Source organism: Colletotrichum navitas (genome assembly GCF_030913465.1).
Source record: "Colletotrichum navitas strain CBS 125086 chromosome Unknown LY79scaffold_34, whole genome shotgun sequence".
In the NCBI taxonomy this organism is placed as follows: domain Eukaryota; kingdom Fungi; phylum Ascomycota; class Sordariomycetes; order Glomerellales; family Glomerellaceae; genus Colletotrichum; species Colletotrichum navitas.
In genome coordinates, this window is record NW_026850580.1 from 40,275 (window position 1) to 64,840 (window position 24,566).

Below are 24,566 nucleotides of genomic sequence, written 5' to 3' on the forward strand. Positions count from 1 at the left end.
CGACAGTGACTCGCTTATGGAGGGGTTGTAGCTGCCTCGGCAAGGGCTGCGCCTCACCACTGCCCTCCTCCCGTTCGAGACACGGCGCTGAGACTCGCACAAATCTTGAGTTTAGGCAAGTCGTCGGCATCGATTGTCTTACACTTCTGAGCAAGGAAGGCATCCGCTCAAAACAGTGAAGGTTGCACACCTCGCTGAAGTTCGGTGAGGGTTGGCGGCAGGGTGGTGTGGTACACAAGGCGCCCTCCAGATGCTCCTAGGCCTCTCTCACTCACCACTGCATCCCTTGGATCTTTCTTGAGTCCCCATTCGGAAAGGCAGACTTTGCCTGTTCGCCATGATCTCCGCACTGTATGTGCCATCGGGCATAGAGTGTGTTATTGGCTTGTTGTCAGTAGAGACCAGTTGAAGATGAAGTTGCATCTTTGACGCACTCGAGTAGCTCGGTAATCTCGAGGATGCGGAAGGCAATGATGATTCTTCAAGGCAGAGAGATGCTGAGACACGCAGAATAGTACCCTTTCGTCAGCCCTGTAAAACCCAGGGAAGCCCCCATCCCCCAAATCGTCATAGACCATAGCAGTGCATACGGACAAGTGTCCAGCCTGGCCGTCCGCGACATATATACGGAGTTCGCAAGCAGTTGCCCGTTTCACTGTGAATAAACTTGCTTGAACCCAGTCGAACTCTGTGGATCGTCAACAATGTAGCCAGCCTTGGCCTATCATCGCGGTTCCCCCAGCCTCATCTTCCTTCTAATGATTCAGATTCCTCCCGGCCGTGCCCGTCTGCAACCTGAACAATGACGAAAGCGTGGGGAGAGAAGCGGGCCGATATCACGAGGCTCTACATCGACGAGAACAAGACCCTGAACGAGGTCAAGGCGATCATGGAAGAGCACCACGATTTCAAGGCCTCGTCAGTCATTCCACGTGCTCCTTTAACCCTGAATCTCGTTCCCTTCCCAGGATTGGTGCCCGTTGGATGTTTCCTGCTCGTTGAATACCGCAACGTTCGTCTATGATACCAATGCCGAGTCCACCGCGCTCTGGGTGGGACACAAGGCATGGAAAATCATCCACATAACGCATGCTAACCTGCTATCTAGGACCCGATCATACCGCCAGCAGTTCGACAAATGGGGTCTGGCCAAGTACAACTGCAAGAAGCGGACGGCGCGTCGTCGGAGCCAGGATACTAGCGGCCACCAACTCCACCACCAGAGCACTGGAAAAGACTATTTCGCTGAGGAAGTCAGCGGAGGAGGAGGAGGGGGCATTGATTTCACCATCGCGGATCTGCATGCTTACGACCAGCCCATGAGTCCTCGGAGCTGTGGCAGCAGCCTGAGCTCCGAGTCGGCAGTGGATGGCGGCTTCGTGGATGAAATAATTGACGTTACTGGCACGACCACAGGCTCACAAGCTCCTGATGCGTCGTATGCAAGAGACTGGCCGCCGCAGCTGCCGTACAGCGGAGGAGCCCGACGGCAGCAGCAGAACATCTCCTACCCCCAGTACACCCAGCAGCAGCAGATACAACAGGACCAACAGCACACACAACAACCGCAGCATCAGCGTCGGTGCCGATCATCGTGGAACCAGCAAGAGATGGCGCAGAGCCCCCATGGCACGCTGCCCAGCCCGCCCGCGGACCTCCGCGACGACTCTTCGTACTATCTATTGTTCGCCAACGAGGCGAGCGCGTCTCACCGGCCCGTCCGCCCTCAGACGTATCCCGTCCTCCATCCCAGCCCCCGTCATCCGGAGAGCTACTTGCATCAACAGCCCCCATCCCAGTACCAGTCCCGCCAACGCCAGCAGCAACAGCAGCTGCTGCAGCAACTGCCTCGGTCGCAGATGTACTCGTCGGCGCCGCTGATGAGCGCGCTTCGGGATAGCGCGCCGTACCACGTCGGCGTCGAGTGTGCTACTGTTCGCCAGCCGGCGCAGCAGTAGATGACGAGGAAGGTCTTGATTGACGGTGTCGGTTTCTTTCGGCTTTCTTGATTGAAGTACCCTTTTTTCCAGTCTGCCATTGTAATCTTGATCAGAGATTAAAAGTAATGAAGAAAAATTGCAGTGGTTTGTTTGGATATCACGACTGTACATTCTCTTTCTTTTCTCTACTTTTGTAACTCACATAGGGTGGTTTTGAGTTTTTGGCCGGAAAGGGTTGAACACGTATTTTTGATGAAACACAGCACACAAAAACTTGACGAGGCCCCTTCTTCCCCGCCCCTTTTCTTTCTGTTGGGTATTCTTACTTAGCAGATTCTCGGTAGCTGAATGTCGGCTTGATGCCAAGGTATTTCGCTCGTTGATATGACTTTATATGGGAGAAAATCTGAGCCTTTCCCTCACCCAGATCCCAATACGACCTGTTCTGTTCCCGATAAACTGAAAGACCGAAAAAGGTTTTTTTATATTCTTTTTTCGTGCCGCTCTTTCAGACCCCTCACATGAAGTCATCGTCAGTGAAAGGCTCACTGCTGGCGTTGGACCGGATGTTCATCTTCGCCGCGCCTTCGGCCAGACCGTACGGGTCGTGAATATGCTGCCGCCCGCCGCCGCCGCCCTCCTGACCCTCCCCGTCGCCGGCGGGGGCCGAGTTGGAGCGCACCTGCACCTTGACCTCGCCCTGGATGCCGTCAACGCGGATCGTGGAGACGGTGGTGCCACCGGGCGGCGGGCGCAGGTTCTGCGGGGCGCCGAGATTAACGAGCTCGCGGAAGAAGTTGTTGGCGGCCTCGCAGCCGTCGAGGAGCCACTTGAGGCAGATTGTGACACGCTCCTTAGCGAAGGGGTTGTGGTCGTCGTAGGCGCAGCAGTTGAGAAGCGGGACAATACCGTTGTGGTTCACCATCTGCGTCTGTACGTCCGGGTTGCCGGGCGTGGACTGTCCGGGGGGTGGTTGAAGGAGGGTGGCGAGTATGGTAAAGATTTGGCCCTTGATACCGGACCACGGGTACTTGTGGGCGGGGTCGGATAGGGACGGAGGCGGAGGAGAGGGTGGAAGGGACTCGCTGGTGGAGTAGGGGCGTTCGACGATCGGGGTCGTCTGGGAGGACTGGGATTGTTGGTCCGAGGGGGGCGCCGAGGGGCGATTGCGGCTGGGAATGGTGTCGACAAGAGGCTTCTTTGGGACGCCGGCCTCGAGACCGTTGAGGAGGGTGATGAGGTCGTAGACAGCCTCCCATTCGATAAGCTTCTTCCTCGACTCGGCGATCTCCGAGGCGGTGGTGAGGAAGTCGAGGTATTGCGCAAGGCCGTCCTTGGCACGCTCCATGTCCCAGGTATCGACAGGGAACTCGGCCGGGTCGACGTTGTCCTCGCGGATCTGGGCCTGGAGGTGCATTAGGGCGACGCACTCTGGGACGATGCGGCTGCGGAAGAAGCTGAAGAAGAACATGACGAGCTTGACATCGCGCTCCTGATCCTTCTTGTCCTGGGGCGGATTGCTGATGCGGCTGCGGAAGATGTGGTTGACGAGGCGGAGGAGAACGGTCTGCGCCGGCGAGATAATGTCTTTGGGGATTCGGAGGGAGTTCCAGGCGTAGGGTACCAATGCGGAATGGTGGAGGGCCTCGATGAGCTGGGAGGTGATCTGGAAGATGAGAGACTGCTCATCCTTTTCCCAGACGGCGATGAAGACAAGCATCTCGCGCAACAGGGACTTGCCGCAGTCGAGGGCAAGGAACATGCGGCAGCGCGTCTTTTGGAGGTTCTCGCCCGCACGGGTGAGCCCGGTGCCGGCCGAATCGAGGATGCACGACTTGACGATCATGTGGAGAGCCTCGATTTGCTTCGGGTCTAGGATGTTGGGGATCTCGGTCAGGAGACCAGTCAGGGGGCCCTCGCCGTAGGATTCGTCGTCATCAATGTCGTCGTCATCCATCATGTCGTCATAGCCCTCGGCGTACTCCTCCTCTACCGACGCGCCCGTCCCGCCCACCGAGCCCCCGTCGTCGGGACCTAGGTCCTGCTCCGACTCCTCGATCTCGACGACTTCGTGATGGTCCTCAGTGCGCATGACGGGCGTGTAGCGGTTGAGGAGGTTGTTCTTGCAGTGCTCCGTCCGCGTTTTGGCGAAGTCAACGGACGGCATCGGTACCACCCATCCCTCGTAGTTTGCATCGCGCGCGCGCATCCACCACGTGTCGATCTCTCGCGATACCCGGCAGTAGGCACGGTCCTGCTCAAACTTGTCCTGAATCTCGGGGTCCCACCTAGGGTTCACCTTTTCGCCCTCCTTGTAGTTGTCGGCGCGGACCTTGACCTGGCCCTCGGGGAACCAGTTCCAGGCCAGCGGTGCGATGGGCGCAAGGACGCCTGGCGGCTTATGAGACTTATTCTGGGAATATTCCGTAAGGAGCTTCCGTGCAGTGTCGCACATCCTCGAGTTGCGCTCCAGCCAGTGCTGGATTTCCGTCTTCGCGATGTCGACGCGGAACCCGGAGCCGTCGCCCATGCCTTCTTGGGGGTCGTCGAGCTGAGCGTCTTCATCGAACAGCACGTCGTACCAAAACGACATCTTGTTGCGATCATTCTTGGCCGTCCAGTTGTGTGCCTGCTGGAGGGATGTGACGAGGAGCTTTTTGTCTTTTGAAGAGTGAGCGAACTGTCTTGCCATGGTGGATGAGCAAGGACTTACACATATCGGTGATCTCATTCAGCTTCGCCCGTGACGTCTCATCCAATATTTCGCCATCATATCCCTTGCTGGTAACATTCACACATAGGATTATGGTTTGATAGACCATCTGGTCAAAGTGAACGGCGGCACAGATATCTTGAGGCACCTCCGGTTCCGAAGTCACCAGCAAATTCCTGGCAATGTGCATGAGCTTGTTCAGAATGGAAAGGTCATCCTTGAGGCTGTGATGGTTCTTCACGATAAGAGCAGTGCTCTCCTGGGGGGTAACCCCTTTCTCAGGGTCATTTAGGCTTGATAGGGGGCCTACTGAGCGCGTAGTGAGGCTGGGGATTGCGGCGCCAAAGATTTTTGTCAACCAGATCCATATCTCGACGTTTCTTGAGAGAGTTTCCCTGATTCTTGTTAGGCAAATGAGAAAGTACGAAACTATGATGCGCGGCGAGGGGGCATACCTGACGTGCTTGAAGGTGTGAGTTTTTTCGAGGGTTTTCGCGATCATGGATGAGACCCTCGCGGCGGTCTGGGGTCCCATGGGTGGGATGGTGTAGTGACCCTCGAGACAGATGAGGGCGGCTGAGAAGCAGCGCTCCTCGATGGTCTCATATCCGGGCGTGCCATCCTCCAGGTCCAGGTCTGGCAGTGATGGCGGCGGTGTGTCGGCCGTCATGGTGGGGGTTTCTTAGATGACGGCCGTGGGATTCGACGGTGGTGCCCAAGGCACGCGTGTGAGTGAACGAGTTCACGACCGGTGGATGGTACAGAGACGGTTGCACTTTGGATCAGAATATCTTGGAAATGCAATTTCGGTTCGGGCAAAGTTCAAAGTTATTGCAGAGAAGAGAAGGAGAGACTGGGATTGTTGTGCTGCTAGGAATATTCTCTTGAAGAATCCAAGGTGGCGGCGGCACCAGGATGTCGTATGGTCAGCAAGGAAAATTTCCGCCCGTCCGCAGCCCCGAAGTATCTCTGCACCACAAATTGGTCAGCAGATACACACAGACCAACTGCCCATTTGAGACTTGCGCAGTTGGGCCTTGGTTGAATATTCATGGTATCCTTCAAGGTCGTCAACGCTTGATATAGGTGGAACCTAACAAATCAAAGGTTTATGGGAGTTAGAAGGTTTTTGAAAGCTTAATTTTCTCTCATCTCCTTGCTATGCCGTGTGGGAAAAAAAAAGTGCAGCTAAACATGTCAGGATACAACTGCTCCTCCGTTGAGAGCCCTGCGGAATTCTGGTGCTAATCCCACCCCCCACAAGACCCCCCTAAACTCGACCAATGGTTCAGGGATTGTGCACTGTAGACCCCTCTATCGGTTTTGTCCATCTTTGCGCCCCGACGACGTCCCCTCGGCGGGGTAGTCTTTCCAACGCGGATTTGGTGACGAGTCACGGTTTGACTCACTCTGACAGAAACCTCCCCCACGACCGCCAGATCTCGACCGACCCCGTCGCCGCGACCCTTCCGGTACTCCGCTTCCCCGAGCATACGCGCACTGCTCCGATTTCGACTTTCGTGACCCAGAAAACCAATATCAATATGGCGGAAGGTACCAAGGCCCAGGAGAGGTTCGCCCTCATCCAGGAGAACCTGGCCGAGATCATGAACCCCGAGATCATCGAGAAGATCCTGGCTGAGGGACGCAACCCAAAGATTTACTGGGGTAAGTGTCATCCCAATCCGAATCCAAATGCCTCCCGTTGGCGCATTGGCTAACCTATGCGTCTTTCTGCGCTCCAGGAACCGCGACAACGGGTAGACCGCACTGCGGCTACTTCGTGCCCGCCATCAAACTGGCCCAGTTCCTCGCCGCCGGCTGCGAGCTGACCGTTCTTCTTGCCGACATCCACGGCTTCCTCGACAATCTTAAGGCCCCGATCGAACTCGTCGAGCAGCGTGCAAAATTTTACAAGTTCGCCATCACGAACATCCTCAACGCCGTTGGCGTCTCCACCGAGAAGCTCAAGTTCGTCCTGGGCAGCTCTTACCAGAAGAGTCCTGAGTACATTATGGATGTCTACAAAATGAGCTCGCTCATCAGTGAAAGGGACGCGAAGAAGGCCGGTGCGGAGGTCGTGAAGCAGTCTGACGTAAGAAATCTGGTAAATTTGGTACGTGGACGAAGCTGACCATTTGACAGAACGCCCCCATGAGTGGTCTACTCTACCCTGTGCTCCAGGTTTGTGATGAGGAACACTTGGGTGTTGATGCTCAGTTTGGAGGTGTGTATCGGCGGTTAGAACTTGGACTCGCTCTTATGCTGACTATTTCCAGGCATGGACCAGAGAAAGCTGTTCGCGGCGGCAACTGAGTGGCTGCCCAAGGTCGGATACCAGGTGCGCGCACATCTACTGAACCCTATGGTTCCCGGCCTTAACGGCGGCAAGATGAGCTCGAGTGACCCTGGTAGGATTGGAGCCACCTTAATTCATGAACTGCCTCTAACTTTCATTGCGTAGACAGCAAGATTGACCTTCTCGATGCGCCTGAGGTCGTGCAGAAGAAGCTCCGCAAGGCTGAGTGTGTGCCCAAGGTTGCTGAGGGCAATGGTGTTCTGGCCTTCGTCGAGTACGTGTTGCTTCCCGCCGCGGCTCTGAAGGGCAAGAAGGAATTCCGCGTCGAGCGCGAGCGCGACGGTCTGGAGCCCCTGGTGTACACCGACATCGCTGAGATGCACACAGACTACAAGAACGACGTAGTAAGTAGCGCAAGGCATGGGATACAGCAATCAGGTACTAACATCAACCAAGTTGACGCCTCAGCTACTAAAGCCCGCCGTGACCAAGGCTCTTAACGAACTCCTGGCGCCCATCCAGAAGGCGTTCCAGGACTCGGAGGAGTGGAAGGAAATTACGCTGAAGGCTTACCCCGTGGTAGAGGATGATAAGAAGAAGAAGAAGAAGCAGCCCAAGGACAAGGGCTCCCGCTACCCTGGCGGCAGCAAGGGCGGCGCTGCCGCCCAGGATGGAGCCGCCAAGGAGTCGGAGCTGCCTGTGCGACCGGCTGAGGATGCCGCCCAGTGATTTTCATTTCTTGCATAAAGAAAGCGTTTTTGTCTGTACGTACTACTATGCATTGGAGTTCGGATGAAGACTGGCAGAAAAAGGAGACAGAGTCTAGAAAGCTAGATACCTTGGATGAAAAGAGCATGCCAAAGAACCAAGTTCCTAATCATACCAAAACCAGGATATCAACAAGTAAATGTATTCATGATTGGATGATACTTCTTGTCTGGACATCAAAAATTCACCAAGGAGACCTTGACGCCTTACGATAATCTCCCACGTGGTGCAGATGGTGAGCTTGTGTGGGGGGTTTCAGGGAGCGGGACACCTCGGATGCGATGCTGACATGGCGGGGCACTGAAGAAATGTAGACCGAGCATGGGAGGATGGCGGGGTAACTTTCGGCGGGGTCACTCGAAAAAAGTGTCAGAACTCCAAGGTATCGCGATCCCAATCAAGCCTTGCGCCGATCGTCATCAGCTCTTAGTTCCCATTCTTTCCTGCTCTCTTCGCCTTCTTCCCACTGAATCATTTATACCCCCTTCGTAACTACCATATCAAGAAACACAATGGCCAGCCTTCCTGAGACCTTTGACCGTAAGCATCCCCAGGGTTTGCTCCAAGCCTCCAAACCCCGCGCGCGATCTTGCGCGTGCATGAAGCCATGCCTTGCCAGCTAACAATTGATTGCCTTTAACAGGACCCGTCCACATCGCCGTCATTGGCGGCACCGGCCTGGGCAAGCTTGAGGGCTACACCCCCGTCGCGTCTCTGACCCCGACGACGCCGTGGGGCGAGCCCTCATCGCCCATCCAGATTCTTGAACATAATGGCGTGCCCATCGCCTTCCTCGCCCGCCACGGTCTGCACCACCAGTTCGCGCCTCACGAGGTGCCCGCCCGCGCCAACATCGCCGCCCTGCGCTCCATTGGCGTGCGCTGCATCATCGCCTTCTCGGCGGTCGGCAGCCTGCGCGAGGAGATCAAACCCATGGACTTTGTGGTCCCGGACCAGGTCATCGACCGCACCAAGGGCGTGCGCCCTTTCACCTTCTTCGAGGGCGGTGTCGTTGGGCATGTCGGGTTCGCGGACCCGTTCGACAAGGGGCTCGCCGAGATCGTGAAGAAGTGCGCGGCGCACATGCAGGGTGACGGGGTCGTTCTACATGACAAGGGAACCATCATCTGCATAGGTGAGTTGTTTCTGTCACACGAGGCCGCTGTCGAGTGTGAGCTGTATACTGATGAAACGATACAGAGGGCCCTCAGTTCTCCACCCGCGCCGAGTCGCACATGTACCGCTCCTGGGGCGGCAGCGTTATCAACATGTCGGCTCTTCCTGAGGCCAAGCTCGCCCGCGAGGCCGAGATGGCCTACCAGATGATCTGCATGGCCACCGACTACGACTGCTGGCACTCATTTGAGGACGTCGACGTCGCCATGGTCATGAAGTACATGACCGCCAACGGCGAGAACGCCAAGCGCCTCATTGGCGGTGTCCTTGACGAGCTGTCTAAGCAGGACAACAGCAACCTAGTTCTCGCCAAGCAATGGGAGGGTTCCTCGCAGGGCGCCGTCAAGTTCATGACCAAGCCCGAGGGCCGCGACCCTGAGGCCATGAAGAGGGTTGAGTTCCTCTTCCCTGGCTTCTGGAACTAGAGTGCGACCTACGTTGTAGCTCGTACAACAATGTGATATTTTCTTTCATGATTATTTGAATGAAGAAATGTGGGAAGAAACGGTGTTCATATGGGAATATAAAAATGACCGTGAACGCCAGTCAATGAACGACGCTTTCATGAGTTTGCGATGGTATGTAAGAACCGCTTGGACATCGACTGTTTGGGGTAGAAGCGGGATAGGTCACAGAATAGAAGAAGCAAACTATATGCAACAAGTGATGCAACAGCGTCGACACAACGGTCGATGGGTTTTCTGTTTAATGCGATTTGCTCTCTGCGCCAGCAACATTTCACTACATGCTTGAACGCCACGCTTCGCCACCTTCTTGCTCTTTAGTGTCCAGGAAAAAGAAAAAGAAAAATCTACGTTTACACTTCCGTCGTTGTTTCCTAATCACATCAAAAGATACAATGTCCGAACGCCCTTTTCCGCCGCGGCAATGTGCCAAGGCCGTACATCCGTTCCCCTATCTATAACGCCCCTCGCGCGAGCCAGAGTGCCGAGACCCCTGAAATAGGTGAGCATCTCGCGCATCAGCCCCTCGTACATGCGTGGGTTGTTGTCCGCGTGTACAATGTTGACCTCCATGACCACAGGTGGGTCTTCAAGCTTTGTCCCGCCGCGCTTGACGAGGTAGCCGCTGATGAGAGCCGGGTTCAGCTCGCCTAGCGAATATGAGTTACTCAGTCGGTGCGAGAGGACGGCGCCCCATGATTGATCCGTGACATCGAGGAGGATGGCGTCTCCTTCGGCTGGCTCTGCGTTACCATCACCAGGAGTGCCGCCCGGGGTCGCAGCGTTCGCCGAGTTGTTCTCCTTCATGGGCGTTACTGGGGTGCCACTTTGCTCCGGCGATACGATGGATGCCTGTGGGGTGGAAACAGGCGTTGTGTAGAAAGCCGATGGCGCCGTTGCCGAGACCTTGATAGCGGGCGGAACCAACTGCATTGACGGATTGGTATCGACCGATATCAACGTTAAGCTCACAGTTGCCACCGACTCCGTCTGCGCGAGCCCCTGCCAGAATCCAATCTCGTGCGCATCCATGAACCCGCACTTGGATATGACCACACGCCAATGGACCTTCCATTTGGAGATCAAATCATGGGTAGTTTCCCATATCTCGTGGCAGACATCATTCAGCGACGTCGAAAGGGGCTTGCCCTTGCGACCAAGGTTGTAAGACGCTGTCATCTGCTGGGAGCCCCTATTGTCGGTCCATGCAGCGGTGATCCACCTTTCATCGATGCTTTGTGCGTAGGCGATGTGAATGCAAGTGTTCTCATGCATGAGCGACGATGACGATGTGGCGGACAGTTTGAAGTCGATGCCTCGTGGGAATGACTGCTCGAGTATGATGGCAGGCGACGGCATCGGTCCGCCGAATAACGTGCAACGATCGTATGTCTCGATTGCCAACTTGATCGCGTCGTTTGGTGTCGGCTCCACCATTCCTTTCGAGGAAGTCAAGAAGTCCAAGGGCACCAGCTGTAAAACCAACTCATTGGTCGGCGTTTGCCTTTTGTCGGCTAGAGACCTTTTGTGCATCTCAAAAAGTTGCTGGAAAGCGGTACAGGCCTCAACGATGGAGCCAGGATGGTCAGGAGGATATACAAAGTATATCACAAAATTCTTCTCCTTAACGTTAGCCGAAAGGAGGCCTTGATTAAGTGCTTCCATACGATCGCCCAAGCCCGCAACAATGTGAGGGCTAACAGTGCCTGGCGAAGTTGCGACCTTGTCTGCTTCGAAAGGCACCAAACCATCAGCGACTTTAGGACCGGACGGCAAACGCTCAAAGGAGCCCAGTTTCAAAAGTTCGTATACGTTTCGCATGCGATCCAAAAATGCTGCAGCAACATCTGACATCCCGTCCCAATGAGGGAATACGCACACAACGTTGACGTCCTTCGTCCCTTGAGCAGGACCAAGTCCCAGGCTTTCCCAAAACTGAACACTTGCGGGCAGAATCGACAGCCTGGCCTCTGCACGACGAAGCTCCATGTGAGGAGCTGGAATTTGAAAGAGGTTGTTCGGCTTTGGTGGCTCCGCGTTATCTCGCGGGTTGACCGGCCTCGGATGAAGCCGGCTGGGCGGTCCAATCAAAGGAACGTCGGGGACTTCAACAAGGCCTTTAAAGTTGCAGGCGTTGAACTCTCCGAGGCAAGGGGGAATAACTTCGCGCAGTGCCTGTAGAGCAGTCCGGCCAAGGGAGGACAGCTGACGTCGCGTATCTGATACAACGGCGGTATTCAATGTATTCGCAAGCGCATCGCGTATTCTCAGGCTACCCGTCGCGGCCTGCTCGGTCACGATCTGCGCAATCGTGATTGTATCTTCGTCCGGGAGCGAAAGATAAATAGGGAGCGACTCTGCATCTTCAAAGTATTTGGGTATCAGTATTTCCGACGCCTCAGCCTTGGCAAGTTTCGGGAGATCCAAAGCTAACGCCGGGTCAGAGTCATCCACAGATTCGATGTCTTTTAAGGAGGTGACATGGGAAGCAACGTCATCGTCCAGGTTGAGTCTTCGGATACTAGACTTGAAGGGCGATGCTGGCTCATCCTCTGATGTGCTCGAGTCATCCTGATCTGATACCAGGCTGACATCGTCCGCATCAGATGCCAAGTCATCCCCTTTTCCGGGGCTCGCAACAAGGGGGCTGTTGTCGAGATTACCCGTAATTGTACGAATCAGCGCATTTGTACGCTCCGGTTGTCGCAATGTTTTCCTTTGTTTTCCGTGTCTTCGCAGGTAGTCAGTCGTTGGAGGGCCCTGCGAAACGGTCTGCTTGCTTGCGTCTTGCGAACGGCCTTGGAATATCGGGGGACAGTCAAAACGTCCGCCTTGTTCATACTTCTTGTTCACAAGAGGCAGAACCGGGTCGAAGTCCACACTATCGAAGACACTGCCCTTCCGCGCTGGTGTTCTCTGTGGGGCAGAGCGGATGTCCGCCAGGGAAGCCCGAACTCTTTTATAGACAGTATCTGGATCGAACGGACTTGATTCGCGTTTGACACCAGCTGTCTTTTCCACGTTGGACCTTTGCTTCCCTTCATCCAACAGCGTGCTTCGCGCATGCTTCAATTCCGGTTTCGCAAATATCGGAGGACTGAGTACCGGCTTAGCTTCCCCTACGGGAAGGATTAATTTTGCAGGCTCGGGCACAGGTACCGGAATCGCAGGTGGCGCAGGTGGCGCGTCAGGCATACCCAAGTCAGGCAAGCCCGACAGATCGAGATCATCGCCGCCCTCTTCGTCGAAGAAGCTAAAATCAGCGTCGGTAATGTCCGTATCCCCAAACATGTCTGGTCCCATATCACCAAACAGGTTGTCATTGTCGCCAGCCAGAAATGAGTCGGCCCGGTCTCTTTTACTATCGCTCGAATGCCATCCGTCGCCGTATGCTTCGTTGTGCTGACTGGTGTTCATCGCGGATGCGTCATGCGTGCCTGTGTCAGCCATGGTCGTATCTATGTCAACTACCGCCATTGTAGTCCCTGGGGCACCCGGGCTAGAAGTCGTCCCGTCCATGGAAGGTGTTATACCCAGGGGGTTTTGAACTCCATCCGGCGGTGTGGGGTACATCGTACCCGCGGCAGCGGCGTTGCTTGCGCGTCTCAATCCTAATGGTGAATGCCCGTTCGCTTGTTGTGCCGGGGCTGCCGCGGCAGCCTCTTTTGAAGCCGCGATTTCCCTCTCTTTTTTCCGTTTAGAGACTTTTTCATCCCGTTCAGTACCGAGCTGAAACCATGTCCTCGCTTCGTTCAAGAAATCGGACGTTTCATCTTGGGCTAGTAGCACAGGATCCCCTAGACCGTTATTTCGCGCAAGCATAACGGACTTTTTACGGAAACAGAGGACTGCAGGCCAAGATATCGTAGCCAATGTGGAAGGAAATGGCGTCATTTTACCCTCAATCTTATGTTCGCCAGATTTTCGGCGAAGCATCTGCAATGCGATCCATGGACAAGACTGAAGGAGGGTGGGGGACAGCCCGCGGGACTGGAGAATTTTGATGCAGGTGTCTCTCCATTGTGAGGATCTAGCGTCCGCGCCTCTCCAAAGCTGCGTATCTGGCGTTTGTCCTAGGCCAAGTTCGGGATATGACAAGCCTCCGCCTACGAATCCCTGATAGTTTGCCAGAACACCGAAGGGGGCGGCCAGAATCTGAGAACCCAGCACAAGTTGACTCGGCGAGGATGGCTCGTTCACCGACAAAAGACCCTCGCAGCAGAACAAAGACAAACTCATAACCAACGCCCCTGTCGTGGTAAGATAGATCCGGAATGTTCCAACAACAGCGGCTTCCGTGTCCAGAGCCCGTTCAGCGTGGCCATCTCGCATGACTTTTGACGGCAGCAAAACGGTTCGGTGATTCAGGGGTATCGCCGAGACGCGACTGCAAAAGGCCGCCGATATCGTCGATAAAATTGCCGTGATGAACTGCTCATATGTGTCGGGCAGGGTAATCAAGCCTGTGCCCTTCGGCTCAGGGTCAGAAGAGGTTGGTGGGACAGAGATCCCCGTCTGCTGGTTTCGAAGCGACAAGTCAAGAGCCGAGTTGCTCGAAGACGAACTCGTCGGTGTATTCACGGGTTGCTGCCCTGGCGCCCGCCCTTTGAATAAGCTGACTGGTTCGAAAGACCCTTCGTCAGCCGTCAACAGTGTTGCGCCAGCGATACTGACACTGTTGCCCAGTATACCATCGCTTTCGTCGCCCGAGACCGCATCTTTGCTCGGAATGTAAAAGTACCACAGAACGCGTCGAGTTGCGTCGTAGTAGACAATGTGGCCGCAGTTTCTTAGCTCGGTCTCGACGTCCGCCGCCGCTGAAGGGAACGTTTGCGCGTGTTCCTGAGACGGTTCATAAACTCGGTAAACGATTGACGAGATGTTATTCTAGCAGTAATTTGTCAGCAAAAGACATACAGTTTCCAGCTCCCAAACGCACATTTAATAAGGTATTAGTATCGTATTCGCTTGTGTCCATATCGACGGTCGAATCTCGCGACGGCAGGATGTCTTCCGTGTCGCAACATCAACTCGCGGTAGCTAATGCTCCCAGGGGCCACAGGCGCCGATTCACAGCTGGATATCGGCAGTCATAAAATATTCGTTTCGCTTCGGCATCGGTCGGAAGTGGATATGTGATTGAAAGGAATATCGGCAAAGTGGTTTGTTCGAATTCGCGAAGTCATCGACTCCATCTCCGTGGGTCCAAAGCGCGACCAAAGGACCGGCTTCTCGGCATCAACCGAGTCCTGAACCGTTCCAGAATTATCAGACAGCGTCTAATGAGTAGTGTTTACCAATTAACCGCAAGGTGATGGGAGCCTAGATGCCGCCGATGCTCGCCCTTTGTCGATGTAATCGTTGTCGGACGTTGTTGGATGTTGTCGAAGCTTTGGCAACAATGGCCAGGCCGGGTCAAGATGGCGGAGGCTAAACTGGAGCCACTGAGTGCACTAACAGCAGGCCCAGCCAGTAAGTGCAACATTAGGGGTGGGTGGGTCCTTGAAGCGCGGCTCCCGCATCGACTCGCTTATCGATAAGAAAGGGAAAAAAGTTCCTTTGCGGACTCCCCTCGGCCCCAGGATTTCTTACTCTCGTCGTCGCATCGTCGCGCAGAACACACCCGGAAATTCTCGATCGTGGTCTCCGACAAACACGATGAAATTGACAAACCCAGGAACTGTTCCGGTCTACACCGTCTCCGGCGCGTCAACAGCCAGACCTTTACCGGACTGGCTGGCGAGACGGAGAAAGCGATCGCTAAAGAATGACCCCGAATACCAAAATCGAGTCGAGCTTCTCCAGGACTTTGAGTTCGAGGAGGCCAGTACCTGCATTCGTGTCAGTGAAGATGGCGACTGGGCCGTCAGCGCAGGAACCTACAAGCCTCAAATTCACGTTCACAACCTTCCCCAGCTATCACTGTCGTTCGCACGCCATACGAACTCTCTTACTGAAAAGTTGACCATCCTCTCCTCCGACTACTCGAAAACTCTGCTTCTCCAAGACGACCGACGCCTTGAATTTCACACTCCCATGGGCTGTCACTACACAATCCGCATTCCCCGTTACGGGAGAGACTTGCTTTATGACAGACAGTCTACTGAAGCACTTGTCCCGGCAGTGGGAGTGGACCAGGATGGCTTGGGCGAGGTTTTCCGACTGAACCTCGAGATTGGCAGATTCATGAAGTCTTTCCAGATTGATGTCGGTGGGGACGAGGAAGGGGCTGGTTTACAGGGAAGTATTGAGGCGGGAAGTGTCAACGCTGCTGCATTGGCAGAGGGCACCCATGGCCTTGCTGCTTTTGGTACGTCCATCGGCACAGTTGAGTTCTGGGACCCTAGATCGAAGTCCAGAGTGGCGCGTCTTGGGTGTCAGGAGGGTGCCATCACCGCCTTGGACTTCAGTGCTTCGGGACTCTCTATTGCCACCGGTTCTGCGACCGGCATGGTTCAGCTGTTCGATTTGCGTCGCCCTGTTCCTCTCTTGACCAAGGACCAAGGTTACGGGTTCCCGATCAAGAAGCTGATTCACATGACCACTGCTTCGCAAGAAAAGAAGATTCTTTCTGCCGACAAGAGGATTATCAAAATATGGGATGAGACCGACGGCACGCCTTGGACCTCGGTTGAGCCCATCGTAGATCTCAACGATGTGTAAGTGATGGAGTTCCAAGCATATTCAGGATTTCGCTAACCAACATTTAGTGCTTGGTGCAAGGACACTGGCATGCTTCTCACGGCCAATGAAGGCAAATCACAGCACTCCTTTTTTATCCCCAGCCTGGGACCGGCCCCGAGATGGTGTTCGTTCCTGGACAACATGGTCGAGGAGATGGCGGAGGAGGTCCGCTCAGAGACCTACGACAACTACAAGTTCTTGACGCTTCCAGAGCTTAAGCAATTGAGCATGGAGCATTTGATTGGCAAGACAAACCTACTCCGACCGTACATGCATGGTTACTTTGTGGCGTCGAAGCTCTACGAGCAGGCACGTCTTATCGCGAACCCCTATGTATGGGAGGAGGAGCGGACGAAGCGCATCAAGGAGAAGGTCGAGAAGGAGCGCGCCAGCAGAATCAGAGGCAACAAAAAGGTCAAGGTCAACCAGAAGCTCGCCGACAAGCTCCTCAACAAGCAACAGAACAGAGAGGTTGTGGACACACAGGCCGGCCTCCTCGGCGACGATCGTTTCAGAAAGCTCTTCGAGGACGAGGCCTTCGCTGTCGACGAGTCCACCTACGAGTTCCGTGCTCTCAATCCTAGCACGAAGGTTGCCGCAAAGGATACTCACGAGGTCGGTGTCAGTTCTGCTGCTCGCCCTGTCGTAGACTCGGGACCCAAGGGTCTCGGAAAGAAGGCTACCCAGGATTACGAAATGAAGATCTCTTCTTCCAACATGAAGGGCGGAAAAGAAAGGGACACTGCCCTGGGTGCCCGGGTACAAAAGTCGGGCCGCATCAATAAGACGAACCGTGGAGATGCGTACGGCGAGAAGACGGTCACATTTGTTCCGCATGGCAAGAAGAAGCATGGCGGGCAACAACCCGATCATCACGACGACTCAAGACCTCGGGATCACAAGAACAACTCGAGAAGAAGCGCGAGCACAAATACATTCCGAAGGCTATAAGTATAACCGCCATCAGATATCCAGGGGTAACACAATAGTACAAAGAAGAGGACTCCTTACGCCACACGCAGAACCATGTTCATCAATCGTCTAAGCTCGACCACCTTGGCAGATGAACCCATTACACCAGCACCAAGCCAGTTGGCGGCCCGTAACCCCCGGGTCCTGCTACCCTCTATCTCGTGCTCACTTCCGACCCCACCTCATCAACTTACGCTTCGACTCAGCCTGTGCGAGACCCTTCTCGAGATCTTCTGGACGGACTCTGGGTGTGGGCGGCACGTCATCAGCGAGTCTCGCGAGGCCGCGGTGGCTGCGTGGCGGGGGCGAAGACTCTTTGACTGATCGGGGGAACTCTGTCCTCCGCGGCGTGAGGGCAGTGACGACTTTCCTGGCGGACTTGCGCATGGTCTCCCTGATCTTCCATTCACGCTTCTTGGCAACATAGAACAAAATGGCCATGCCAACTGTGTCTGGGTCAGCAAAATGGCGTTCCACAGGAGTTTGCATCTTTTAATTCGTTTCACACGTACTTCCAAGAGCGCCAACCACGGAGACGACTACGATGATAGCGATCATAGCTTCGCGGGACAAGTCGACTGCTCCAGGGCTGTCACCAGATGCGCCTGCCTCGGTGTTGACTCCATTCCCAGATGAGCTGGCATCGCCGGGTGTGTCTGGAAAATAGGTATCGGTCGCCAGTGGGAAAAAGCTGGGGGTTGTGGCTGACATGGTCGTGGTATTGGCCAAAATACCGCTCGCGGAGAGGAGATGGAGTCGTTGTTTTGGAGGATCGGGGAAAGTTCAAGATACGCAGGCAAACTAGATGGGTCGAAGAGAAAATGGAAAAACGGCGTCAGAATCGCATGAGTAGAGTAAGAAAACAACGTTGGACAAAATCGAAAGGATACCCGGCGCCACGGATGTGGCCCAACTCACTATATACATTGTTCAAGCGCCTCGATGGTCTCGTTTTGAATGGTCGTCCAGCCCCAGTCGTTGCCCCCCCCCCCCCCCCCCCCTGCTGCAAGCGGCAACCATCCAGAAGATACGGATACATCGGGCAGGATATGTGATAAGCTACAAGCGAGTTCCCTTCTCTACACAACCTCTCGGACGGCACTTGTGGGCGTGCGCAGTGGGGCGCACGAAGACAAATGCAGGAACCGTATCAAGACACCTTGTCCTACCTACTCTGAGCAGACTCGAGTCCCAGATGGTTAAGCTAGGCTCACGATGCTCTCTCATTGGCGTTGAACGGCCTCGAAGCGCCGGCATAAGGCGCTTTCACATTAGGGGGCAGGGGTATGGTGGCCAATCAGCGGGCGGGGTTTGGGATGAGCGGCTCGGCTGGTTTCTGAGGGGACGGGGCGCAGGGGACGAAGACGTGCGTCGAAACTACACTATCACAGTCCCCGTGGCTGTCTCTTGGCACCTGCATGTATGTCGGTTCTACATTCTCATGGCTGGAATACTTTGATAGGAACCTTCCTAGAGCCGCCGGTTATGGCAGTGGATGCTATATCAGCAAGTCTAATCGTGTGATCGGCATGGGAATGCGCAGGTATCAACTCGACTATGCAGTGTGACGAGCGAGCTTCCGGGGCTGATTTGAAGGCCTTTGTCAGCGAGGCACGCTCTGTAGCTTCGCTTCATGTGATGGCATCTGCACACATCGTCACTGTCACGCTTTTGCTGACGAGGAGGAATATCCGGCGAGGGGTTGGCCATGGCCTAAGCCCTCCTTGGAGGCGCGGATCATGCCGATGCCGACGATGATGCCGCCGAGGTGTCAGTTACCGCTTGTTCTCCTTACTGCTCATCCCGTTCTCTTGACGGACATCGGAGTTACTCGGCTTTCTCTTGGAGAGATTCTAAAATTGGATAGTGGCCTTGGCTTGTACCTATCCTGGAAGATTTTGATGTATGCCATGTGACCGCCGCGGGGTTTCGTCGCTGGGCCTGCATCAACCATTCAGCAGGTTGCACCAGGGAGTAGATCGTAGGGCCGGAGGGTGAGTGGCCTCTTCTGCCGCGCTTCATTGCTCGGAGTTGGAACGGAGTTCCGGTGGCCAGATTTGCCCTGCAAGGCCATTACACCGTGGAACTGTCGATTGAGATGTCTTTGGTGTTATCACCGGCGTTCAGAGACGGTGTCTGGGACCGAACCGTCCTTTTATTGATTACAGCTTTGGATTCCTGCGTCATCGCTGTCATATAGCAGTCTAGTTTCTAACCTGTATTTGTAGCAGTCGGTCTGCCTAGCCTCTTGATGCCGCAGACACAGGACTCGACGGGGAAAGTGCTGACATTGATTCATGGCAGGATTCCTGCATAGATTCTTCGGTAGGTTCAACATTTATTAGAGTTCTTCTCTAATGTCTGTCACTGGGCCACACCTCCCCATCCTTGATCTTATCCCAAGGACATATTTGGACACGTCGGTTATGCAGACTACTAGCAGATAGAAAACCTCACCTTGTCTCAGTATCATTGAAGAGTGACGAAAACCTCCTACAGCTTGCCATCGTATGTCAGTTCTCGTGAGCAATGACAACTAATCAAACAATTGTATCTATTCAGAAAGAGCCGCCGCTCTCCTTTAAAAGGTGTTCGGCTCGGTTGTTCAAGATATGATGAAGAAGATGGACTTGTACAACCGGGCAGGTACCGTTTGGTGTCTTTGAAAAGTCGGCGCCTTCCATAATCACCACAGCATCTGCCTCACGGCTACTGCTCCTCGATCCTAGCGATAAGTAGTTTATCACTCATTCTTTCCGGGGGATTAGCAACAGCTCTATCGTGGCAGGCGTCCTGAGCAGTGCTTTCCACAGTGCGTAGTCGAACCATCGCCTGATCATGCATTCTGTTGCTCGTGATCCCCATCTGCTACCCTCATGCGCATTTAGCCATCCAACCACAAACTTCTGACTTCACAATCCGGGTCTCCTCGATTATCGACGGCCTTTTCCCTTCTTATTTTCTTGTTTCCTTTTGCCAGTTTGGCGTTCATTTGATACTTGCTCCTCAAAGCACAGGAACTGGCTTCTACCACTGGCAGCATCGCCACAGCCTTCGCCTTGACCTTCAACATGGCTGGCGAATCCAGTCCTGATCCGCTTCAGGAGCCCGGCTACAATCACCCTCTGAGGGGTAATACTCCAAGCGACAACTCCACTTCCAGCGTGGGATCGCAGCGAGGCCTGCTAAACCAACTCCAAGACTCGAAGTCGACCACCACCTGTGTCTCTCAAAATGAGAAAAAGAGCCAACATCTCGTAGTACAGTCAGAAAAACCAGAGAAACAGATTCTTGAGGCGAACGAATCGTTCACTTTTGCACCGCAGCCAAAGCACAAGCCTAACCAGTTCTCTGGCCGCAAAAAACATCTAAACATTGATTTCAAGACTCTTGAATCTCCAAAAGGTGAGGCAGAGAGGCTTGTCGTCGACACACCACCTCCTGAGTACGGCACACCAAGTCAATATTGGGAACGGACTTCTCCCAAGAACAGTCGTGATCAACGTCGCAAAACTGCCGGTTCTCAGACAGGCAATTCATCTAGCTATATCTGTCAGGAGAAGCAAAGCCGATCAATCACTGATGATCGGGATCTGAACTCTGTCCAGCCCGAACTGGAGCATGTAAGCGTTCAGGCTGGGATGCCGACTCAGCATATCTCAGGTGGAATGAGCCCTCCGCTCGAAAACCATCTAGCTGTAGAGGACGTTTCGCAATCTCGAAGAAACAGTATCGATTACCGTCCGAGTTCCACCGTAGAAAGCCGGGTCAAGGGTCGCCCTTTTGCTGATGCCGACGCTAGCTTTCCTGGTTTCTATCGAACACCTGCCCAGGAATCAGGCCAGAGTCCAGTCATTGACAGAGTTGCCATATCGTGCCTCAACAGTCCCAAAGGAGCAACAAACGGCATGGCCAGGCCCGCACATGTATCGGACCAAAGAATGGAGACTATGATATCAGTCAAGACGCCACAAACCCACAATGGGAACACTTTCGAGAGAGTCATACGTGAACAGAAAGTTCACACGCCCAACTATAACAACCAGCACCTCGAAGAAAATGCGTCCCCTACACGTACTCCTGTTGGTGATCTCGAACTGCCGCAGAAAACTACTCCAAGCACCGTGGGCAAGCGACGACGGCATCGTACTACTCGACAGCAGCCGATTCGGCCTTTCCGACACGAAGAACGGGAATCTGTTCCTCGACGCACACTTTCACGGCAGTCAAATATTTCAAAAAATCGACAGTCGCGCCTTCATCATCAAGAAAGTCACAGTCAGATAATTCAAGAGGAACTCGGGTCCAAAGGTCAGGCCGATCGTCGATTTGGCCAACCCCAAAAACAGAACCACGTGCAAAGAAGCCACTTCGATGTACTTCAGAGCATGATAACTCACCACAACAGGTTTCTTGAGGATGCGAAACTGACGGAAAAAAATATGAAAAACGAGATCGCAGGTCATGAGCAGGCAATAGAAGCATTGAAGACACACGTGGAGAGATCTTACCTACGCCATCAACAGGATCAAGAGCACCAAAAGGCCCTCAATGCCGAAATCTCTTCGCTGATGCAGAGGAACGACGAATTCATTACCATTATAGCTCAACGTGATGGTCGAGAGCAAGAGCTGGAAGCAGAGGTTGCCAAACTTCGAGCCTTGGGAGAGGGGCATGCCGCGGAGATGTCCGAATTGAAAATCAAGTTTGAAGAGAAACAATCCAAGCTGGAAATCTTAAAAGAGAAAGGACGCGGATACAAAGATCATCTTAATAAGGCCATTGCGGAACACCAGGAGCTCTGGCAGCAATCCAGGGATATCAGCCAGAGGGCAATCGATGACATGAGAAAGGAACATCAGGAGTCCGAAAAGCACTTCTACTCGACTTTGAAGGAGAAAGAAGCCGCTCAAGACAAGCTTAATCGTATATTCGACGACAAAAGAGATGTACTTTATAAGGAACTGCATGCTGGTGAGTAAAGTTGGCGCGATAGCATCAGGATGGTATGGATAACGATAGACAGCTGCCTCAAAGACCAAGAGTTTGGAGTCGGCAATGGAAAATCTCGAGCGGAATTTTCTTGCCGAAGCAGACAAAACCAAAGGTTTGGAGGAACAGCTAAGCAAGAGCAGAGACCGGGAGGCTTTCTTGCTGCGGGTCGAAGACAGCATCAGACAGATCTCCGACAAACTAAACGAAATGAACCTCAAGTCAGCACAAGCACATGCTTTGCCAACCAGTATCACTGAAAGGTAAATTCGGTCTGCCAATTCAATGAACAGTGCCAAACTAACAGGCACAGGTTTGACAAGATCACAGCATATATGCAATCAGCATCATGGGCGGATCTTGGGGACGAGATGCGTCAAGCGCTGAATAACTTCCAGAGAGAGATCATTCCACAGTGAGTATTGCCTTCTTCTTCATGCTCCTCAATTAATAGAATTATACTCAGGTTTTTGCAAGAGGCGAAGAGCCTGGCAACTGAAAGTTCCACAATTGAAGATAGGCTTCAGAGTCTCGAGAAGACCGTTCAGAACCAGGCGGTGCTGGCTCAAACAGAACGCCAAAAACAACAAGAGCAACTACTGCAGCAAATCTCCGAAGGGAAGAAGGGAAACCAAGACCTTTTCCTGTCTCTCCAGTCCAAGGATAATCAAATGACGGAAATTTCCAACGCTGTTTTCGAGCTGGCGCGTAAGCTCCAAGAACTGAACGCATCCGTGGTCCTTGCTTCTCAAACTGGAACAACCTCGGAAGAAATCCGGTCTTTGCAGGAAATTTTGCTCAGCCGGGATCATCAGGTTTCTGAGATTCAGACTGAGATCAAACTTCAGCGTGAAGATCAAGAGATAACGCTTCACGAGCTGCGAGAGAGGCTTCGCCAAGCCGAGGACGATGTCCGTCAAAAGAGCGAGCTAGTCAAAGACTTGCAGCGTAAGATGCTTACCGAAAAGGACGGCTACGCCGCAAAGGAACTGGAGAAAAAACAAGAGTTGGAGCTTCGACTGAGACACTCAGAGGACTCTCGACAGAACATCCAGAAGCAACTTTCTGAGAGCGAGGCGGAGATTAAACGTCTCAAGACATTGGAAGACAACTCCGGGGTCATAAACCTTCGGAAAGAGCTCGACGATGCAAACCAGAGAATTGTCAATCTTACTCTCAAGCTTCGAGAAACACAGACACCGGCTGTTGGCGCTGGAGTTTTCGATCAGCTGGCTGAACAGCTTGCCCAGCTAAACAACATGAAAGAGGATATCAGGCAACTCAAGACAAGCGGCAAGACCTATACGACGGTCAGCAAAGAGCTTGCAACTATGCTCCTCGAACAAGATAACGCAATAGGCGACGACATCCTAGCCCCCAACAGTATGGTGGTACCAGAGCCGGATCTTCCCGATTTGCAACAAGGCGATCCGGTCAATCCACTGAAGATTTTTGAAGTCACCTCCTCTGAAACCGCGCTCGTTCAACAAAACGGCAAGAAGACAGTATTCCGCAGACCTGTCGAGGAACCGTATCAAGAGATGCCTGTACCTTCAGTTGCGCAGGAGAAACTTCATCGGAGGGAGTCAAAAAACCATGGTCCCCATCCCAAGCCAATCCTTCGTCAGCAAAGGATGGCGACAGGGTCATTGAATGCTTCGACAGAGCCTTTGGTTACTCGGCATGCCGGGCACTCTTCGTATAATCGACCTGTCCAGGGCGCTTCAATGACCGGTCAAACTGCTATTTCAGACGTCAGATCTAACCTTTTGGGTAATCGTAAGATTCAATTATCCTATTTGACGAGTCACGGTGATTGGCAGAAGATAACTACGCACGAAAGCCCAAGCGTTCGGAAAGGGACTAAAAGGAGCAGTAATCTTCCACTATCCACTCAACGTCCGAAACGGTCCAAGACCAGCTTTCCTGTTGACGATGATGATAACGACGGGTCTTCAATGGCTGGAGAGCAAAAGATTGTCAACTCTCAGAAGATCGAGTCATCGCAGCAAGCCGAGATCGACAGCACTCAGAGTTCCCAAGAGGACTCCCAAGACAACGACCACATCTCACGTCATTTTCATCAAAGTACGCACAAGCCAGGTGCCGATTCAATCTGCCAGGAGAACGAAGGAGACGACATGGATTCGCAGCAGAAGTAACAGCCAGCCAAGAAACAAGGCAGCACTGGAGCTATTCGAAAAGGGTCCCTTCGCGCCGCGGTTCCGGCAGGACCAAATTATGGGAACATTTTGGCATCGGTAATTGGTTTTTTGGGGGACGTCGAAACGGATCGTAGTCTTTCGATGGAACGAAGGAATTTGGGGTGTTTCTCCTTGTTGTAGAATATACATTTAGATCGCGGCAACCGAAGCCTCTACTTCCAATCGACCAATCGTGCCGGTCCGACGTGCCAATGTCCTCCCTAGGACGTGGCGTCTCTGAGGGTGCGCATGCTGATGTACATATCGTCCATGTGGTTTCCGAAACCCGATTGCATGCCGCCGTTAACGCCGTGTATGGTGATATCAGTGTTGTTACATGTGTTGTTGATCGAA

General features: G+C 53.7%; 8 protein-coding genes across 8 annotated transcripts; 5 read left to right on the top strand and 3 right to left on the bottom strand.

The window, feature by feature from the left end:
- Positions 1-802: 802 nt before the first annotated feature.
- Positions 803-1,958, top strand: LY79DRAFT_590671 (Clr5 domain-containing protein; the record flags this gene model as incomplete). The annotated part of the gene is made up of 2 exons (XM_060561186.1): positions 803-918; positions 1,109-1,958. The coding sequence occupies 2 exons, from the start codon at positions 803-805 to the stop codon at positions 1,956-1,958; spliced, it is 966 nt and encodes a 321-aa protein (XP_060413514.1).
- Positions 1,959-2,457: 499 nt separating this feature from the next.
- Positions 2,458-5,323, bottom strand: LY79DRAFT_516690 (uncharacterized protein; the record flags this gene model as incomplete). Its single annotated transcript, XM_060554847.1, has 3 exons — positions 2,458-4,601; positions 4,654-5,048; positions 5,109-5,323. 3 exons carry the CDS (start codon positions 5,321-5,323, stop codon positions 2,458-2,460), a joined length of 2,754 nt encoding a protein of 917 aa, XP_060413515.1.
- Positions 5,324-6,197: 874 nt separating this feature from the next.
- Positions 6,198-7,901, top strand: LY79DRAFT_688128 (tRNA synthetase class I; the record flags this gene model as incomplete). The annotated part of the gene is made up of 6 exons (XM_060564690.1): positions 6,198-6,321; positions 6,399-6,748; positions 6,799-6,880; positions 6,933-7,064; positions 7,118-7,356; positions 7,409-7,901. 6 exons carry the CDS (start codon positions 6,198-6,200, stop codon positions 7,679-7,681), a joined length of 1,200 nt encoding a protein of 399 aa, XP_060413516.1. The 3' UTR covers positions 7,682-7,901.
- Positions 7,902-8,232: 331 nt separating this feature from the next.
- LY79DRAFT_516725 (methylthioadenosine phosphorylase) lies at positions 8,233-9,321 on the top strand (the record flags this gene model as incomplete). The annotated part of the gene is made up of 3 exons (XM_060554851.1): positions 8,233-8,260; positions 8,364-8,855; positions 8,921-9,321. The coding sequence occupies 3 exons, from the start codon at positions 8,233-8,235 to the stop codon at positions 9,319-9,321; spliced, it is 921 nt and encodes a 306-aa protein (XP_060413517.1).
- Positions 9,322-9,738: 417 nt separating this feature from the next.
- LY79DRAFT_516579 (mediator complex subunit 13 C-terminal-domain-containing protein) lies at positions 9,739-14,338 on the bottom strand (the record flags this gene model as incomplete). Its single annotated transcript, XM_060554834.1, has 2 exons — positions 9,739-14,247; positions 14,300-14,338. 2 exons carry the CDS (start codon positions 14,336-14,338, stop codon positions 9,739-9,741), a joined length of 4,548 nt encoding a protein of 1,515 aa, XP_060413518.1.
- Positions 14,339-15,018: 680 nt separating this feature from the next.
- On the top strand, positions 15,019-16,995 carry LY79DRAFT_670179 (WD40-repeat-containing domain protein; the record flags this gene model as incomplete). Its single annotated transcript, XM_060563747.1, has 2 exons — positions 15,019-16,019; positions 16,071-16,995. 2 exons carry the CDS (start codon positions 15,019-15,021, stop codon positions 16,993-16,995), a joined length of 1,926 nt encoding a protein of 641 aa, XP_060413519.1.
- A 186-nt stretch (positions 16,996-17,181) lies between these two features.
- On the bottom strand, positions 17,182-17,727 carry LY79DRAFT_590677 (uncharacterized protein; the record flags this gene model as incomplete). The annotated part of the gene is made up of 2 exons (XM_060561187.1): positions 17,182-17,462; positions 17,529-17,727. 2 exons carry the CDS (start codon positions 17,725-17,727, stop codon positions 17,182-17,184), a joined length of 480 nt encoding a protein of 159 aa, XP_060413520.1.
- A 2,360-nt stretch (positions 17,728-20,087) lies between these two features.
- Positions 20,088-24,170, top strand: LY79DRAFT_516739 (uncharacterized protein; the record flags this gene model as incomplete). Its single annotated transcript, XM_060554855.1, has 6 exons — positions 20,088-21,090; positions 21,137-21,294; positions 21,366-21,990; positions 22,043-22,271; positions 22,322-22,423; positions 22,511-24,170. The coding sequence occupies 6 exons, from the start codon at positions 20,088-20,090 to the stop codon at positions 24,168-24,170; spliced, it is 3,777 nt and encodes a 1,258-aa protein (XP_060413521.1).
- Positions 24,171-24,566: the final 396 nt, after the last annotated feature.